General features: G+C 48.5%; 1 protein-coding gene across 2 annotated transcripts in view; it reads right to left on the reverse strand.

Annotated features, from left to right (window-relative positions):
- Grik4 (glutamate ionotropic receptor kainate type subunit 4) overlaps window positions 1-14775 on the reverse strand; it is a 464253-nt gene that overhangs the window by 95787 nt on the left and 353691 nt on the right. For both annotated transcript variants that reach the window (XM_045145696.1, XM_045145697.1), the window contains exons 9-10: window positions 11215-11367; window positions 10301-10405 (exon numbers count right to left, since the gene is read on the reverse strand). In XM_045145696.1, the coding sequence (XP_045001631.1) occupies window positions 10301-10405; window positions 11215-11367 (258 nt within the window). The remainder of the gene's footprint in view (window positions 1-10300; window positions 10406-11214; window positions 11368-14775) is intronic.

Genomic DNA, 14775 nt, shown 5'->3' on the forward strand with positions numbered 1-14775 from the left:
CTGTCGCTCTCTTTTTCTCTCTCTCTTCCTGTGTCTTTCTCTCTCTCAAATAAGAAAACAATAAGAATTTTTTTTTTTTTAATTAGAGAAGGAAGGAGAAGAAGGTAGTGCTCAGCTGGAAGAACTGATTTCAGCTAGTCAAGGTTGACTGTTAGAGGCTGCATTTGTATGCTGTCTTCTCGTCTGTGTGGTTACAGCAAGAGGGACCTTGTGTCTCAACCTCCCTCCCCCACTGTGTCCTTTCTGCCCTGAACCAGGCTAGAATTTCTTGGAGATTCCAGGAATATTGCAACAACAGAGAGATATATAGTTAAGCATCTCCATGTGAGACAACAGAATTAAAATTTGACAATGTAGTAGAATCCTCAAAGCACAGCTATAAACAATGTTTTACCTTGTTCTCAATAATTTTATGATGCACATGAAGCAGAAATTATGACCATCATCTCTTTACTTTACTGAGGAAGAAAGTGAGGAAGCAAAGCTATGAACTGGGAGAGCTGGCCCTAAGTCTTCCCGCTCAGCCACTCCCCTGCCCTCTGCATGCTGGTTCCCTTCTGCAAGACACCTTGCTTCATTCTCCAACTAGCCTGCCTGAGACCTCCATGCCTCTGGCCCTGGCTTGTCCTCCCCTTTTTAGTGCTGGCTGCTGCAGGCTGCTTCACGAGACTGAATTAGCAGGTTTCCCTTTTGTAGCCCCTGTAGGAATGAGCTGGGGGAGCTGGCAAACTTCCCCTAGCAGAAGCATGATGGAGCACATGACAAGAAATAGATTTCAAATGTAGCACTTTAAAACCTTCCTCTTCTGCCCCAAAGCAGCCCCCTATTAAAAAATTTAAGTGGCTCTAATTTGTTCGCTGTGTGTTTGATGTGTGGATAAGCTTCTGCAATGGGTGAATCTTCCAAGGAAGCTGAGAAGCAGGAAGTCCCTGGGGGAAAGAACCAGACATGTGTGGTGACCAGAGAGACCAAAGGAGAGAGAAAAGGACTTCAGGACAAAGCCCTCCAAAGTCATCTACCCCTGGGCCACCGTCCCCAGGGTGCCAGGGAATCAGTCATGGCTCCCTGAGAAGGCACTAGAAGGCCTCTTACAGGACACAAGGCAACAGTTCTGGGTGGAAGAAAATGGAAAGTGAGAAAGAGAAGCATGGATGATTCCAGGAACCTTTCAATTCAAAATTGAAATGCCAGTTGTCAAAGAGAGGTTTGACACAAGATCTCTTAAACAAGTAAGGAAGCAAGTGGCTTTAGAAGACTCTCAGAACACGGTCCTCCGATCCTGTAGTTCTGGTATCCTTGTTGGTCCTGAGCTCCCTGAGACCTGGAAGACATGCCTTTTAGGTCCTCTACACCCCCACCTCCCCAGCTCCCATCTCCCAGCAACCTTCAGAATACAGGACTAGAGGACTAACCAAGTGAGAAATGGGGCGGTGAAGAACACCTGTGCAAGCGTGCAGGCCTAAGTGTGAGTTTCTCTGCTGTGCCCAAGGCATCTGTCAGCCATGGTCACTGCAGCAGACTGTTGAAGGGAAAGTTCAGGAATGCAGGCTCACTATAAGAAGGACCCAGGACTTTTCACCATGAAAGTAAACAGGGTCTCTGAGGTGTTTCAACCCCAGGAATAAGGCTGTCATGTGTGCATTGTCTGAGCAGTGTAATGGCCTCACTCACCTCTAGCTCTAAGAATATGATTCTAAGAGATGGTGCGAACTATTTTAAACTTCATACCAATTCCTCCCTTTTCTGGCTATTTAATTAAAAAAGAAGAAATAAGTGACTTTTCAGTCACCTTCAAAGCAGCCCAGAGCCCGCTCTCTCTGCTGGGATCTACAGTCTGAGTTTCTTCATCAAAGGCAAAGTCACTGGAGCTGACCCTGGGGGATCACAGGCCACGTACCCTCCGCAGCTGGTCTACTCTCTCACATTTGTCCCCCAGCTGGGGAGCTGGCACTTGAGGCTGCTGATTTCCAGCAATCAAACCCGGCTCCGGTGCTCTGAGCCAGGTCTCACAGCTTCAAAGGATCTGCATATGTATGGTAAACTTCTTCCTCAAATTGAAAATGTATTAGACAGTGGCAATCACAGGATTCTCACAACCACCTCCCCCACCAGCGCCCTGTCTGAGGCTGAATGGCAGAGCGGATCTTCTTTGCACATAAGAGACACATAGAAGCAGCTTGTAAGTACAATGTGAGGAGTCGGGGGCAAGGGTGCATGTGCTGGGCAGGACCTCTCTGTGTGACCATGACACCCTTCTCACTGTTCCTCCGCTGCCACAGACTCTCACCTGACAGGCAGGCTGTTGTAGTTTTCTGTTGTTTTATGTCTTACTGCTTTTGAAATGGGGGAAGGGGTCAGGAGGTGGGAACAGGAGCTGATCAGACTAGCTGATCAGATCTGCTTCAGTTGCCCTCAGAGGAACAGAAGGTGCTTCCTGGTCCCTATCCCATCTCCCCACCCCCCACTACTGATGGCTATAATAAGATACCAGCTGCTTCAACATCCCTTAAGAATGCTACCAAGGGGGGCTGACCTGCCTCTGGGTGGGCTACTGTCAGGCAAGATGACATCAAGGACATTAAAGCAAGGAGTCTGGCCTGTGTGGCAATGAGTGGGGCCCTGTAGGACCTGCAGGAAGTTGGCTCTGGATTCCCTTCTAAAGAAGACCTTTCTTCCTGAGCTCCTGGCTTGCAAGGGAGCCTCGGATAAGCCATACCATCCATCCCCCTGGCTTTCATTAGAAATGCACTGAAATTATTCCACGAACCAGCCCTTCGAACGCTAGCTTATATCTGTTCTGGAAAACAAAGCAAGGCTATCACCTCAACAAGGCTTGGTATCCTGTATCTCTGGCCCAGCCCTGCCCATCTCTCCATCTCCATGGGAACATAGTCTGTCCCAAGAAAAGCTGGCTCCAGTCTAGTTTCTATGAAAAGTCCATGTAAGAGAGCTTAGTGAATTGTGGGGCAAGATGGCAAATAGAATAACTAACTGACCCGAGGCCCTGAGTTCAGGAAGAATGAAATCTGAAAGTAAATTCCAGTCTTCAAGTTAATGCAGCAAGAAAGAATTGAGGACTCAGGGCTGGAGGGATGGCTTAGTGGTTAAGGCACTTACCTGCAAAGCCAAAGGACTCAGGTTCAATTCCCCAGGACCCACATAAACCAGATGCACAAGGTGGCACATGCATCTGGAGTTTGTTTACAGTGGCTGGCAGCCCTGGTGCATCCATTCTCAGTCTCTCTCAAATAAGTAAATAAATCAAAATAAAAATAAAGAATTAAGGGTTCTGTCTGAGGGTGCAGCTCCATCAGAAGCCTTGTGCTTTGACAGAGAGCTGACAAACCCTAAAGCCTTCATGACGAGAGAGCTGTAATCATGTGCATCCCATAGGAATGGGTGTGGACCACGGTTCAGAAGAGGAAAAAATAAGAGAACCATAATCAGAGTACAGTATAGTAATTGGTAGCCACAATTTGTGCCTTTCCCCTATGATCATGAGCTCTTAAATGAGGTGTAGCTCTTTTATCCTGTATTGCCAATCTTCAACAAAGAATATATATAAAAACAATTTTAGGCTAACTGAGGAGAGGAAGGATGAATGAGTGGAAAGCAGTCTGGTAAGAGAGAGGAGGCAGGCTACTCTGAGCTGTTCCCAAGGCAGAACTAGGAGGCAGAGGTTGTCTTGAAGAATCTGGAATGTGTCCCTAAAGAAGTGGTGAATTCCCTAGGTCAGGATGTGCTCACAGAGAAGTAGTGGCTGTGTTCTTCGTGGGCATGGTGTTGACTATTCTTGCATTGGGCTGGAAGATTACTTGAGAAGGCTGAAGATCTTTGCCCATTTGCTCTGGGTAAATATTGCATAATGGAAAGACCCTGGGTTCTGAGGAAGCTAGACCCACATTCTGTTCCTTCCTTCCTTTCTCCCTCCCTCACTCTCTTTCTTTCTTTCTTTCTTTCTTTCTTTCTTTCTTTCTTTCTTTCTTTCTTTCTTTCTTTCCTTCCTTCCTCCCTCCCTCCCTCCCTCCCTCCCTCCCTCCCTCCCTCCCTCCCTTCCTTCCTTCCTTTCTTTCTTAGTGTATATGTGTGTGGTATGTGTGCCTGTATGTATGTTCATGTGTGTGGGCACATAAGCAAGTGTGCAAGTGCCCATGTGTGTGTATGCATGTAGGGTCAGTGACAGCTTTAGTCACTCTCCACCTTTTTCTTTGAAACAAGGTCTCTCACTGAACTTAGAGCTCATCAAGTCAACTAGGCTAGCTGGCTAGCAAGCCCCAGGGATTTCGTCTCTGTCCCCCAGCATTTGAATTTCAGACACATGTCACCATGCCAGGCATTTTAGGCAGGTTCTGGATAGCCAAACCCAAGTCCTTCCTGAATGTCAAGTGCTTCACTGACTGAGTTGTCTCCCCAGCCTCCAGACTCAGTTCTTTAGATATATACATTATATTTTATTTATTTGAGAGAGAGAGAGAGACAGACAGACAGAGAGGCAGAAAAAGAGAGAGAATGGGCATGCCAGGGACTTTAGCCACCGCAAACAAACTACAGACGTGTGCTACCTTGTACATCTGGCTTACATGGGTACTGGGGAATCAAACCTAGGTCCTTAGGCTTTAAGGGCAATCACCTTAAGTGCTAAGCCATCTCCCCAATCTCCAGACTCAGTTCTTGAATGGGTCCTGCCAATACGAATGTAGATGTGTTTCTTTATCTCTCTGCCTCAGTTTTGAGAGAACAGCTCTCATAGCAGGCTGATAAAAAGATGTAAAACTTCAATATGTATGTACACCACCCAACACGGTACATCACAGAGGCGACAATAAGTGTTAACCATTATTATTGTGTCAGGAAAGCCAGCCTTCCATGTAACGATAGGCATCAAAAAAAGACAGTACCACACAAATCTACTCTCAACCACCCATGGATCCAGCCAGATCATATGCAGAGGGGTTACCATTGTCTCTGCACAGAGGAAGGAAACTGAGCCTGCCCCCTTGTGATATACCATGAACCAACAGGAAAGGGTAGATCTACATCTTTAGCTAGGGATGTCAAGCCCCAAAGGTTTAATTAGAGCCTGTTAAGCCATTTCAGATCCTCGGATGAAAGGTGTGTTCATCATATTACAATGCTAACAAAGTCGCTTGGGGAACAGTCATAATCTCTGATCTTTAGACCAAGTTAAATGAAAGAAATTAAGGGCCTTCTAAAGTGGGGCTGCCCTTCCCCCAAACCTCTTTCCCACACAGGGAGGGAGGCAAAGCTATTCTAACGTTCTCTAGAATATCTCTGGGAGGATGAGAAAGAAGACTAGGGGATGGTGATATCACATAGACAAACACTGAGGCAATACTATTGACTTCTATGTCCAAAAATAGTTGGGGAGGGGGTGGTTCCAAATATCCCCTTCAGGAAACGATAGGAAACACATCCCCCCCCCCCAAAATGTACTTCAGTGGAAGTTTACAAGATGGAAAACATTCTCCGAGTGGAATGTGGTAATTTTTTAAATGGTTAAAAGCTAACCCTGAATTCTGAAAGACTATTTTTAAAATAGTAATAATCTTTTAATCAGCCACCGGCAGAGAATATGGTATTTGGTTTAAACATTTTACCAATTACAGCCCACTGGGTCACTGCACGGTGCTTTCTAAATAATCAAAACCAGCTCTTAATAGTCACTCACCCAGATGGAAGAGAAAGAACAGAACCAAGCCCCAATGAGAAGACGCCATTACTAACGAAAGCCCATCCAGCGGGGCATTAAAACCACGCACCATCCTGGGCTGCAGCAGATGGCAGCAGACTGACAGAGCTGGAGAAGGGGTCTGACTGGGGAGCACTAGGAACTCTAGGGAAGTGAGGGAGGAGCAGGAGCGGGGGAGCCCGCAACATGGTTTTGGAATGGGGCCAACCTGAGCACAAATCCCAGTTTTCCCTAAGTCCTTGTTGACCGTAGGTCTTTGGACCTCTCTTCTAGAGTTTCCTTGGTCTGCGCTGAAGGGTCATCCTCAAAACAGGAAGTGATCTGCACAAAACACCCCTGAGGCCTATGGTATGCAAAAGATCCTCATAACATACTTCCCCTGCTCCTTGTCACTTCCCCTCCCCTTCCATCCCCTTGGTGCAAACTGGAAGAATATCAGAGATACTGATATTTCTCCTATCAAAGAGAAGCCCGATCAATCAGCCCTCTCTAAAGCATTTATTCATCCTGTAATAAGCAGGGAAGGATGCCCCCGACAAGAGGCAAAGATTGGGCGGTGATTAGGGTGGGACCTGGGGACCAGTGCTTTGCAGCTACAGCTGTGCCTGCGACATATCACATGTGGTTTCCACTTGGTCCTCACAGCGCCTGGACCAGACAGCTAAGCAGCAGGACAGTCGCCAGACTTGTTGAAATAAATCTGGGTCATACAGAAGATTCTCACTGCCTACTTTAGAAGTCCCGTCAGGAGTGTGTATCACTCAGGATAGCTGAAGGTCAAATACACTATCCTCTTTAGTGGTCACTGTGCAGCAAATTCCATTCAATGTCAGCGCAAAATAATGGAGTAGGGCACAGGGAGGTCAAACAAGAATTCTGCTCCCAGAACCCTCTTCTACTAGGGCAGGCTTTGTCCTAGAGTTGCCAAGATCACCCACCTTCCAATCATCCATCTAGGTACTAGTTAAACTGTGGAGTCCCCACAGTAGGCAGTTAATTTCTTGAACTAGGCAGGCAGGATACTCAGCACTTACTAGAATTCTTATCTCTTACCTAGACCTGGTTTTCCACAAACAACCTGGGCCTCTCTTGGGAGGGAGGTCTTTCCTAGGATTTAAACATTGTGGTTGGTCAGGTTCAGCCCCTGGAAGTTGGTGTCAGGGCTAGCCTCTTCCTGAGACAGCCCCTAGTCCTAAGCAACCAGTTGGCCCTCTGGTTCACCTGAGCTGGCAGGCAGGGCCACCCCCATGAGATTATAGATATCTGAGCTGCCTGATCGTGGGAACTTCCAGCTGCTGGTGAGTTGCCCCTTAGTTTAGCTCAGTCCCAGTGGGGCTGAGCAAGGGGAGAGCCCCCTAGCCCTTACTCTCCACACGGGCTCTTTACCCCCTCCAGCATGGTACAAGTGCTTTGAACTTTCTTTTCTCTCTCTTCTCCATGGCTTTCCCAGGTCCTCCATGTGGTGTCTCTAGCCACATGAGTGCCTTTCCTTGGCTCTGTACAACATTTTCCTCAATAAATATAATAATTTAATAATTATCCTTATCAGTACAATTTTGTTCAATTCTTTGATTAAAATTAGAAACAAACCTAAGGTTTGGATTTCAAGGACTTTCCTGAACTTCTAGCATCCCACTATAAGACTAATTCTTAGAATTCATTCAGTGTTTCTAAATCAAAATTGCATAGCAGTGGGTCCTGGGAGTATAGGCATTTTAAAGCAAGTGCTCTGGGTCATTCTTGAGCCCGTCTGTGTTTGAGAAGCCTCTTTTATACTACTGGAGGACACAGCTGATACAGGGGCTATAGCCTCTAAGGAGGAAGTCCTATGGTACACGCCCTGCTCCTGGCCAGGCAGGGTCAAGAGCTTCAGTGTGGAGGAGGAGGCTGATGGTGTTGATTCTTAATGACTCAGGTAGTACTGTGGTCTCACAGCCGCTAAGAGACAGTGTGTCAGGTGATGTATAAGCAGAATGAAGGAGAAAGGGGACATCCACTGTTTGTCAAGGGGACGGTGTGATCAGAAATGGAAGATGCTATTAAAGAGGTGCCAGAAATGGTATCTGAGGTCCAAAGGGACGTTCTTAAAGACTGGGATTCCTGGAGTGGGCCCTGGCTGAGGGAGCACCAGTACTCTCTCCACACATCCCTTCCTTGCCCTGGTCTATTCTCCCTCAGAGAGCATAGCACTGTGGACATGGTTTTACACACGTACTTCTGTGCCTGTCGTCTGTCCCCCGCTGGGACACATGCTCCACAGAAGCAGATGCATTCTCCGTAGAGAACCTGTGCCGAGAAAGAAGACTAGCGCATGGAAGATGCTCAACAAGTGTTTATGTCGACAGAGGAGATGCCTGTGCTTCACGTAACAGCCCCAAGGAGATGGGGCTCGCGGAAAGGTCTCATTGGTGATTTCCCTACAAGGCTGGCAGCTTACTCATTCAGGGATGATGTGCCATGAGCATGATTTGAGTTTCAAAGCCTCAAACTTTAGGTTTTTTTTTTTTTTTTTCCCTTTCTATGTCACTTGCTTTTATCAGACTGGGAGCTCTCTCAGACCAGGGGCTGGGTCCATTTCAGCCTTGTTTCCCCTGAGACCAGAATGTGCCTGACAAGTAGCAGGTGCTCAGTAAAGGACTTCTTAGATAAATGAAGTAACTATTCATGATTCTTGCTGCCCACCCCACCTGAGAAGATGTGCAAAGAGGTGGTCACTATTGTTGCTTAAAGACTGTGTAGCTGTGGCCCTCAGCTGGAGGAGCTGTAGGTAGGAAGCTGAGGGCTCGGCTGTTCTCCCCCTCTCTCTGGGACTCCTTCCTTTCTTCTAAGAAGAATGTGGTGGTTTGACTAGATGGCCCCTAATATATCCAGTGTTTTATTAGTTTGTAGTTTGCATCTGCAGCCACCTGGCTGGAGGCAGTGTCACTGGGCAGATCTTAAGGTGTGGTGGTGGGTTTCAGATTTCAATCTACAGATATACAAAGTGTGTCTAACTGGAGTTCCTGAAGTGTGTTGTGTGGCTTTTGCTTTTGGGCTTGTGCTTCTCTCTCTGCTTGGTCCTGTGAAGGCAGGCCAGCTTCTTCTGCTGTAATGGAACTTTCCCTGGATCTGTAAGCTTCAATAAATATCTCTTCCTCCATAACTATGCCTGGTCTGGAAATTCATCTCAGCGAACCTGAAACTGTCTGCTACAAAGAGTGACCCTTCAAAAGGGGTTCTAATCACTGCCTACTCAGAAAGAATTCTCAAGGACCTAGAGAAGGGCTGAGCGTACCTTCTCAGATAGGGGACAAAGTGGTAGGAGGCAGATCTGACTAACTTCTAGACTGTGGATTCCATCAGAATCACCCTGGGTACCTACCTGCCTACGACCAGACCTGTTCCCGGATCTTGTCTGAGGTCTACCTACCCAGACTCCTGTGAGTAGAGGCTAAAACACTGTACCTTTAACAAGTTACCAAGGTGGGTCTGGTACATAATATGCCACAATGGTTAAAGACCTGGGCTTTGAGGGGGTGTGTATGGGTTCAAAACCAGATCTTCCATGACATATGTTCAAGGAAAAGTCATTTGCAAGCCTCAGTTCCTCACCTGTACTGGGGAAATTAATAAATATTTTTCTTTTGTTTTGTTTTGTTTTTTCGAGGTAGGGTCTCACTCTGGCCCAGGCTAACCTGGAATTCAGTATGTAGTCTCAGGGTGGCCTCGAACTTGTGGCGATCCTCCTACCTCTGCCTCCTGAGTGCTGGCGTTAAAGGTGTGTACCACCATGCCCAGTTTATATTTTTTGAGGTAGGGTCTTGCTTTAGCCCAAGCTGGCTTGGAATTCACTATGTACTCTCAGAGTGGCCTCGAACTCATGGCAATTCTCCTACCTCTGCCTCCCAAGTGCTGGGATTAAAGGTATGCACCACCACACTCAGCCCAAAGTTTTTAAGATAAAGGATGAATGAAAAGTACCTAGGGTTAGGACTATATGTGTCAATAATAAGTACATGTTATACTGAACATGGTACAAGGCCTATGGTAAGTGCTTCATAGCTGAGAGTTGCCACTATGGCGATGGAGAAAATGAAGATGATGGTTCTTCTAATCAGGTGCTTGGCCAAGTCTGTCTACCATAGGGCATTCCCTCATACAGCTACTCTGGCAAGAGGGTCTTCAGTACATCTGCTTCCTGTATTGACTTCCTCTTTCCAGTCCTTTTTTAAGATTACAGAGGGTTCTGAATAAAGAGAGCTGATTATTAGGGGATGGGGAGGATGGACAGGGTCAGACAAGGGGACAGGAGGTTTAATGGAGGAGAAGGAGGAAGAAGACGTGAAGGAGGAGGTTTAGGGCAGGGAGCAAAAGGAACAATGAAGGACACAGCATCCCAGATGACGGGAACGTGCGGGTCTACACATGGTAGCATGGGGAAGGAAGGCTGGCCAGGGAAAACCAGGCAGGAGCCTGATGGTACAGGCCAAATGTCTAGCCCAGGATGAAGCCTGCTGTTCTTGGGGACACTTGACAGCCCGAAGACTGGGGACACAGAGAGAAAAAGAAACAAAGCGGGAGCCATCACCATGGCAGCTTAAGTAGGCTTACCTGCCGAAAACCATTCCTGGTGAACTGTAAGATTTTCAAGGCATAGTTGGACCTCTGGCCTTTGCTGTTGAATTCAATGTGGCCGGTGAGACCTTCCAATTCTACCTGTCCAAGAGAGAGTGAGTTACAGCGCCAAACAGGCTCCTTGACCACTTGGCCCCAAATAAGCATCCTCCCACCCACATGCTCCTTAGGATGTGGCCAAGAGAGGGAAGGCCATCAGCATCCGGTTGTCCTGCCTACTCCTCAACCACAGCATCTGGGCCAAGGAGGAGGATGCCTACATCCATCATCCCTGCACCAAGTTCAGAAGCCAGCACAAGCCACCATGCCGACTTGAGCTTAGATTCCCTTTGCCCCTCCCCCAGACCTGGAGGGGGCCTATCAACAGCATTTGTCTCTTTGGAAATCGGCTGCCTCTGTGCTTGCAGGGAGTCAGGGCGCCTTGCTTCTGACTGTAAACAAAAAGCCCAAGCCCTTCCGTACCAGGGCTGATAAAAGATGTCATTTTCATGGGATGGAAGCATGGCTGGGGAGGGAAACATGGGGAAGATCCAGCAGCAACATGCAAGTCTGCATCCTAAAATTCCTGAAGGATGCAGGCTCCAACTGCACAATTCGCTCCCAGCCGTCAAGAGCTGTGCTATTACCACCCAAGGCAGGGGCCGGGCTCCAAGCCCAGACCACAGCTTTCCTTCATAGTCCAAGGCTCAAGGGCCACTGTCTTGGGAGTAAGTTTGTTCAGATTCTTGCCATGGGAATTAGGGATTAGACAACAAGTGGGAGCCATGATCTACTCAACCCGGGCCACCACAAGTGTCATTTTATGCAGGGCCGTGATCCACCATGGGAGCCTGGCACCGAGCCCCCCTCCCTTTGGACAGAGCCGGGCCAGGCCCGCGGTCACTCCTCACCATGCGCAGGTAGTTCATGAGGCTGGTGCCGTGCTGCCAGATCTGGGCCGAGCCGCAGGACAGGGGCTTCACACCGATCTCCTGGCTCCGGTTCAGCTCCTGTACCGCCGTCACCACGGCATAGACGGCGTCAAACAGCAGGGCCGAAGACAGCTGGGAGAGGCACAGAGTGAAGCAGAGACAAGAAGTGACAGAGTGCAGAGAAAAGGAGGGGAGGAAGGGGCAGGAAAGAAAAGTGGATGAGGGAGGGAGAGCTCGAAGAGTAAAGGGTTCTGCCTTGCCCGGGGCTGGCTCCTGCCTCTGGGTGTGCTCCACTTCTTATAGGCGTCCAGGGCCGTATTCAAGGCCATCGCCACCTCCACCACAGTGGCAAAGGCTGCTATGGGTTGAAGCATCAAGCCACTCTTTTGATTTCCAAATCTTTCCATGTATATCCCTCTCTCTGTTTTCCAGGGAAATGACAACTTTCATTGTTCCACAGGAAGGGGATAGAGCTGCTCATCTCTGAAAGAGGGAAGAAACTTGGCCACTCCCCTCAGATTCACCCTCTGCCAGGCTTAGGGAGGGTCACCTGCTCCTGGAAGGCCCCATGAAACTGTTTCTTCCTAAAGGTACCCATGCTTGTAGTCTAGCATGAAGGGTATATGTGATAATACACTGTACGTTCAAAGCCCAAAGCTGAGTAGAACTCCACTCCTGGGCTGGAGAGATGGCTTAGTGGTTAAGGCGTTTGCCTACGAGGCTAAGGACCCAGGTAAGCCAGATGCACAAGGCACAGCATGTGTCTGGAGTTCATCCCCAGTGGCTAGAGGTCCTGGCATGTCCATTCTCTCTCCCTATCTACCGCTGTCTCTCTCTTTTTCTCAAAATAAATAAACAAACTATGTCTAAAGCTCCACTCCCATAACAGATGATAGTGGGTTGAGGGGGGAGGAGCAGATAGAACATCATCAGAATAAAAGGAACACACAAAGCTCATTGGGGGTATCTAGAGAGATAGAGAGATGTCTGGTTAGACCACAAACACAGCATTTCGTAGAGGAAGAAACACTGGGTTTGAACACAGAAGGACTTGGGTAAACAATGTATTAGACCTGGGGGTAGGAAGCAGCTGGAGTGGGAGACAGAGGGAGAGAGGAGTGCATAGTAGGAAGAGTGTGGAATGTGGCCAGAGAGGTGGAAGGAGCCATGAGTCAGGAAAGGAGGCGTTCAGGGCAGTGGCTCCCATACTTTCATCTTCCCTGCCAAGTGACACACTCCTCAGGGCTTCATGGCTACATGCTGCTGGTATCTGGCATGGGGCCTGACATGTGGTTGGCCTCTATGACATACTTCTCAATTTAATTCATGCCTGGCTGTCATCTGCCCCCTACGCAGTGAGTTAAGTCCATGCTTATAGCCTTTAGAGCAGGGACCTTGGAGAATATACAGACTGCAAGGAGAGAATACTTCTGCCTTAACATATGTATGGCTCTGGTCAGAAATGAAAGACTTGATGAGTGAGAGGCTTCTATGAGCATCACTGTACAGGGGCCTGAGGGAGGCACAGGAAGACAGGGGGAGTTCCCTGGGAGCAGAGATGCCAAGAGGCTAGTGGTCCCCACACAATAGCAAAGCCAATTCCTCCACTGCAGCATGACCTTCAGTGCTGGCAATCAGTTTTGCCTATGTCCAGTCCTCTCTCTCTCACCAAAGGACACCCTTGGGAGGGGCTGGCAAGTCATGGTTCTCTGCGGCAGGCTTCTCATAACCTGACTTCTGCCTGGCCAGGTGCCAGGAGTCCAGCCACTTCAAGGTTGGAACAGGGAGGGAAGACATAGTCCTCCAGACAGAGGTAACACATCCTGAGACCATGAAGTGCAGAGAGAAGAGTTTGGGAGCACAGCTCTACCCCAGGCTCTCCTCTGAATGCTGAGTGACGCTGGGTACCTCCAGAGACAGTGACAGCTCAATATCTGTAAAAGACAGGTAGCATCCAGGCCTCACAAGTCTGTCAAAGTATTCTGTGGCTGCAAGCTTCAGGAGTCAGCATTGCCAAGGAAGGGGCCAAGAACCCCACACCCAGTAGGCCTTTGCAGGTGCTCCCAAGGCAGGTGCTGGAGGCTCTGGGGCGCAGGAAGAACGGGAGGAGTGACAGCAGAAAGCAGACCTGCGTGTGTGGCCTCACTTCCTGTGCTCTTGCTAGATGGGGACGAGTCTGTAATACGAACCGGGTGAGGACAATTCAGGTGAAATCACGGAGGAACTGGAGGGATAAGCAACAGGTCCTGTCCCATGCCGAGGCTGACAAGCTGCCCCGGGTGATGGAGGCAGACACTGAGGATCCTCAAAATGCAGCAAAGCAGAAATCCAGAAGCTGCTGAGAGCTCAGCACTTAAGAAGAACTAAAACACACCCCCACAAAGGCTCAGAAATTTTGCGGAAGAGGAGGCGGAAAGAATGTAGGGGCAACTGGGTGGGAGGGAATATCCAGAGGCACTGCCCCTCCCCCGACAATGGTGGACCGCTGCTCTCACAGCTCATAACCCACAGCCCCGTGGCGAACACCAGCAACCCCACTGCAGAGGGCCCTCGGTGGAGTGGAGGCAGGGAGGAGGGAAATGACGGTACCAACATAAGACGTACCCATACACAGTTTCTACTTAAGAAAAGATTGTGTATTTTTTTTTAAAAAAAAAGGCAATTATAGAAGAAAATCACCCACTGTTTCTCTGCTCCAGTCCAAGTTCATGTGCATTGCTAAATGGCCAGGATAGTATACCTCTTCTTCCTTCCTTTCATTTTCTCTCTTCCTCACTCCCTCTTTCCCCCTTTTCTGCTTCTCCCTTTTCTCCCCTCATTTCCTGCCTCCTTCCATTCCTTTTGTTATAATCTCCTTTCCCTTCTCCCTCCCTCTTCCTATTACTTTCCTTTCCACTTTATTCAGACCCTGCCATATAACAGGCCCTATAGATATTAATATCTCTCTATCCCCCACCCCACAGACATAATCCAACAAAGCCATAGATTCTCTGTCTCTTCAAGGCTCCTGTCTCCCTAGATCCATCCATCTGCTTTCCTCTCTGTTCCCTGGTCCTGAGGTGACCTGAAGTCTAAGCAGGTAAGGGCACAGAAATCTCACGTGCTGTGATTGACATTAGTGGAGAGCTCTATGGTCCAGCTGAGCTGGGCTGAGTAGCCACATTGCTCTGAGCCCTTCAAGCTCATCCATCACTTCCTGCTCTCCTACACTCTGACACTAGGCGCAGGACTCCATGCATGGTGCTTGGTGCGCCTCCAGACGTTTACGACTATCCTTGTCCTCTGTGCATTGCTCAGCTTCCCCTGGGGCACCTGGCTCTTCTATTAATTAATTAATTAATTAATTAATTTCCTTGCCAGAAGAACTTACGAAAATAACGGATGGTGCTCCCTCTCCAGGTCAGAGTGGAGCTAGTTACCCCAGTGTTACTGGCTTCTAGATCCCACTGTTTGGCACTGTAAACCATTCTATTCCATCTTCTTCCACTTCCCAGTTAATCTCACCATTCTAAGGCACCCCAAATCATAGTGTTTGAACTA

Source organism: Jaculus jaculus, chromosome 3 (genome assembly GCF_020740685.1).
Source record: "Jaculus jaculus isolate mJacJac1 chromosome 3, mJacJac1.mat.Y.cur, whole genome shotgun sequence".
NCBI classification, from domain to species: Eukaryota; Metazoa; Chordata; class Mammalia; order Rodentia; family Dipodidae; genus Jaculus; species Jaculus jaculus.